Genomic DNA, 4,731 nt, shown 5'->3' on the forward strand with positions numbered 1-4,731 from the left:
AGCGCTGCCCGGGTGCTCCGGCGCTTCCCTCCATCCTCCCGCTGGGCCCGAGGAACAGGGAGTAGGACAGGGCAGAGCGGGGAACAAAGGCCGGTTCCTTCAGCGGACAGTAAATGACGGCGTGTGTGAGAAGATGTCGGTGCTTACCTACCAAGCTTTCAAAAAATAGCAAATTACCTCCTCCAATCCCCAACTTAAACCTAATTTGCAAGAGAGGGCATTCACATGTACGGTTTCATTTCCACCCCATGGGAAATATTTCCCCATTGCCTCCAAGTCAGATAGATAGTTGTTTTTATGTCATAGATAAACTTGCCGGGTTGAGGTACAGGTCTAACGATTGATGGCGAAGTGCTGGGCTTTTTGACGTTAGTGGCTGGGGTTGCGTGTTGGGCTCTTTAATGAAAGCTTTCAAAGTTGTCTTAAATGTTTCTCTGCTTCAGGAAAAAATACATTGAATGTGAACTAGACGCTGCAAGAAGATGGTCTCACAAATGGGGTTTCTTAAAAACACCTCTTGAGGAGGTACGATTGTATGGCATATAAACAACACAGGAAATTTACTTGTACGTAAGTTTATCTGGACACAAAATGAGGAGATCGCACAAGACTAGAGAAGTAGGGAGTGTGCTCTACTAAGCTAGGTCCTGAGGTAACTGCTTTTACAATGGGTTCAAAGTTTCAGTTTTCCTCTAAATAAAATGCAGCAAGTGGTAGTTTATATGCTGTGCATATTCTCATATATTTCTCTTGAGAAACATGACTGCCGATAGTGTTAACAAGTACTAGATGCACGCTGACAGGAAAATATTTCCCCTTTGTCTATCCATATGGTAGTTTAAAAATCTAGGGGAAAAGGTTCTGGCTAATTAAATTTTCAGTGGGGGAATTTACAACAAACGAAAATATTTGGAGAGATGTCTCTTCTCAGTGATGTTTAAATATTAGAATATAGTAGCACATAATGTTACATTTGGAATTGTATTATTTTGTTGCTGAAGACCAGGATCGATGCAGTCCGTGAATAGTTATAAATGTACTTTCCACGGGGGTAGAACTACTTAATCTGTTCTAGGTTGAAAATTCCTTAGGCATCCAAGTTAGCACCTGTGAAATCTTTGGTCCTCTAGGCTTCAACACCCATCCTTGGTAACACTCACACCACCTTTGCACAGTACAAACAGAGCCACAGCTGAAAAGTTGACAAGCTATGTGCTGTTACTATTGGCCACCATGTATTTAGCATTTATTAATCTTTGGTTTGTGGTCATATAAAACATATAGAGATATATCTCTAGGCCTTTGGGGGCCAGTGATGTAGTTAAGAGAGTGGGAATCTCTCAGCATTATTTAGCCCTTCATCCAAAATTCAGAATTACATCACTTTCTGAAACCAAAGAATAGATTACAATGATTTCCCAAGCACTACAAAAATAGTCCTGTTTTAGATGGAAAGAACAGGGAGTTCAGATGCGACAGTGAGGGGAATGGTGCAGATATCAGATATTACAGCGTATTTCAAAAGATAAAGAGTCCAATTCTTAATGTTGATGTTTTGGTTTTAGTTGATTGAAGATGAAAAGAAAGAAAATACAAAGCCCAAGATAGAGCTTCCAGAACATCTGCAGATTCGACCTGTGACACCTGTGGAAAAATACATTAAGGTCAGAAAATTAGATATTAAAATTGCAGTACAGCAGTATCTGTTTTAAGAAACCACACAAGCTCTAAAAATCAGTTGTCTCGTAGAGGTGGGCCTTTAACTAAAGGTCAAAGTAAATTGTATTTGCAACCCGAGCAATGCTTTAAAAGCTTTCATTTAAGAGAAGGAATTGCCCTTTGGATGTGGTTGTTAGTTCACAGAGCTTTCACTGTACATAATCACCCCTCTGTAAAGCAGCTCCCCCATGTCCTTCTCTGCGACATCTAGTACCAGAACAGTCAGCTGTGCAGCCTGCTGCGAGGAGCGCCCTCAGAGCCCTGCTGACTGCTGACCGTTCATTGCTCAAATGTGCGTACGGGGCTTACTCCAAAGCTTATCGTAACCTTAACTCTCAGTTAAGATGCAGTCATTTTTTCCAGCTTTTTGGCAGAGACAATGGCACTGTCCTCTTTAGAGGCACAAATGAGCAAGGAGCCACTTCTAATGAGCCAATTCCTCGCTATTTGAATGAATATGTGAATATAAATCACACAGAGTCTAAAAGTTGATAAACGTCTGGAAATGAGAGTGGAATGTTCCGCTCTATAAACATACAGTGTCAGGCTCACCAATGAATAGGATAACAATGCAAGCAGCTAAATCAGTGACATTGGGAGAGGCACGTGTTCATAGAAAGGGAAGCAGAATGTGCTAACAACAAGGGAAGGTTGGTCCACTTAGAGAAGATTAAGGAAACAAAAGAGATTGAAAGTTGCTACTTGCTGAACCAGCCTTCTTTCAAAGGATTCCAAGGGTGGGGAGATAAGGTGAGGAAGTAATAAAAGCTTTTACCAAAATTAAATTGAAACAATAATTAAGAGATAGTGCTGAGTAGGGCAGCATTTCTGCCATTAGTGCTACTTGTTCTTCAGCTCTGTCTCAAGCCTCCAGTTTTGCCCAGTTTCGGCGCAGTGAGGGTGACCTGTGTTGACAAGTCCCACAGAAAGTTACCAGCTGCTGAAGTAGGCTGGTGATACTGAAACAGGGATCATAGTTTCAATTTCGTCTCAGAACCTTTATTTGCTAAGGAAGATAAAGGTTAGATGTGATTTAGGTCGCTCTTCACATGTTCAGAGTAAAGTTTCTTAAGTCCTTATTCAGAACTATGTGTATTTCTGCACATTTACCTTCACAGTAAGAGTCATCGTATCTGTTCTTCTCCCTAGGTTAGGTTAATAATTGCTTCTTCGTAGACCCTTCCCCCAGATCATAAGTGGGACATGATTTCCTTCATTATCCCGCTCAGTGGGTGGCACTTTTGGCCATAAAAATTATCTCTTCAGCGGACTGCTCCACCTAAATATCATAAACATTTTCCAATCTTGGCCAAAGAACAAAGTGAAGCAACTCTGGCAAGAGAACTGAAACATTGTTCTCTCGCTGTGTGTTTCTCTACTAAGTCCCCAGATGCTAAAATGATATAACATGCCCAATTGAGATGATTCAGCCAAAGTAAGCACAGCAGTCAGTGAACAGGGACTGTTGGCTTGTGTTTTGTTTCCTTTTTAGCTTGATTAGTCGCAGATTAACTTGATGCTTACCCATCTTTTAAATTAGAAAGAAAGTGGAACCAGTAAGTAGTTCTCAGTGCAAAAGCCAGCTTGGTCAGTAATATCTTTAGCACTTGGCCATAGAACTATTATTCTGTAGCTGCGTTGCTACTGAGTACATTACAGTGAGTATAAAATGGTATTTGTCCTGTTTAGAGAAGTTAGTTTTAAATGTTATTATTCTGTAAGGAAAAAAGCTAAAGCTAAATTCTTCTAATAATATAAAGACAGTAAAGCCCTTAAAAAGGTATTGAGCAAAATTTTAAAAAAACCTTATGCTGAAATACACTGCTAAACAACTTGCTTTTTGATTTCCTGTTATGCATACCAATTTAGCCACTAAAAATTCTTTTTCTTAGAAGGGTAGTAAATGAAAGTTAGTTACTTCATTAGTTACTTCTCTTTTTCCCTGTGCCTTGCTGTAGAATGGGACCTAAATTATTCTAATGACTTTATAAACTGTCCCATATTATAAATGAAACTTGCATGCAACTGGGCTATCTTTCAAAGTTCTTATTTCCTTCTGTCAGCGTGTGTTGAGGATATTAATACGGCAGCTTGCATTTAAACCCACTCTTTCTTACAAGTTCTCATTTCTATCCACACTGCAGCACAAAAGAGGACGTTGCATGACTGAAATTACAATCAAAAGCCATTTAGTCATTGAATTCTGTGTGTTACTTTTATTCTAGGTGTTGCCATCTCCTCCAGTTCCTAAGACTACCCAGGGATTCATTGGCTGGAGATCAGCTGTTCCTGGGTTGGAACTTGAGCATGGTTTTCAAATCCGAAGCTGCAAGGGTACCTTTTTTAAGGATTTGAAGTGGCCACAGGAGCCCTCTGACTGACACAGATCTATTTGCATCCCAGAGTCAACATTCTATAGCAGACTGTTGGACTGTTAAACATTTATGCTTTAAAAACAATGTATGTAAACATCCACAGTCATTTTGGTAAAGAGCAAACATTTTCGAGTAGCATTTTACCTGTAACTGATTCTGTTAAATCTGTGGCATCCGAGCTGTTAACACTGCTCCAGCTTTACTCAGAAGTACAATGAATAAACTCATATAAAGATCACAGAGCAGGTACTACTTTTATTAGCATGAGTAAGTCTATGGTTTTAAAATATTTACTGGAAGTCTTTAAAAATCTCATTTTGTAATGACAGAGTACATTTTTCTAATTGTTTCTCCATGAAAGCCTCCATTCAGACTCAGTTTCACAGCAGCTTTTCCAAATATAAATACAGACTGCCGTGATGCTGACAATCCTTCCCTGCTGCTCATTCCCAATTCGTCACTTACCGGTAGTGGAATCTGTGCTTAGAAGCAGTTTTCAGTCAGCACTTCGAACCGCCCCACTACTGCTCAAGTTGCTCAGGTGCCTTTGCTAGCACAAAAACGTCTCTTTTGTGCAGAAAGAGAATGGGAAGAGGCAGAGAAGAGTAGCAGGTATGGCTTAAATTGGCTCAAGCTG

At 40.0% G+C, this 4,731-nt stretch overlaps 1 protein-coding gene across 1 annotated transcript; it reads left to right on the forward strand.

The window, feature by feature from the left end:
- Positions 1-443: 443 nt before the first annotated feature.
- On the forward strand, positions 444-4,100 carry LOC104491626 (chromosome unknown open reading frame, human C20orf85; the record flags this gene model as incomplete). The annotated part of the gene is made up of 3 exons (XM_010134079.1): positions 444-525; positions 1,566-1,664; positions 3,945-4,100. Coding segments are annotated over 3 exons (337 nt in total), but the record flags the coding sequence as incomplete, so codon positions are not given.
- Positions 4,101-4,731: the final 631 nt, after the last annotated feature.

This window comes from Buceros rhinoceros, unplaced genomic scaffold (genome assembly GCF_000710305.1).
Source record: "Buceros rhinoceros silvestris isolate BGI_N320 unplaced genomic scaffold, ASM71030v1 scaffold23200, whole genome shotgun sequence".
Classification (NCBI taxonomy): Eukaryota; Metazoa; Chordata; class Aves; order Bucerotiformes; family Bucerotidae; genus Buceros; species Buceros rhinoceros.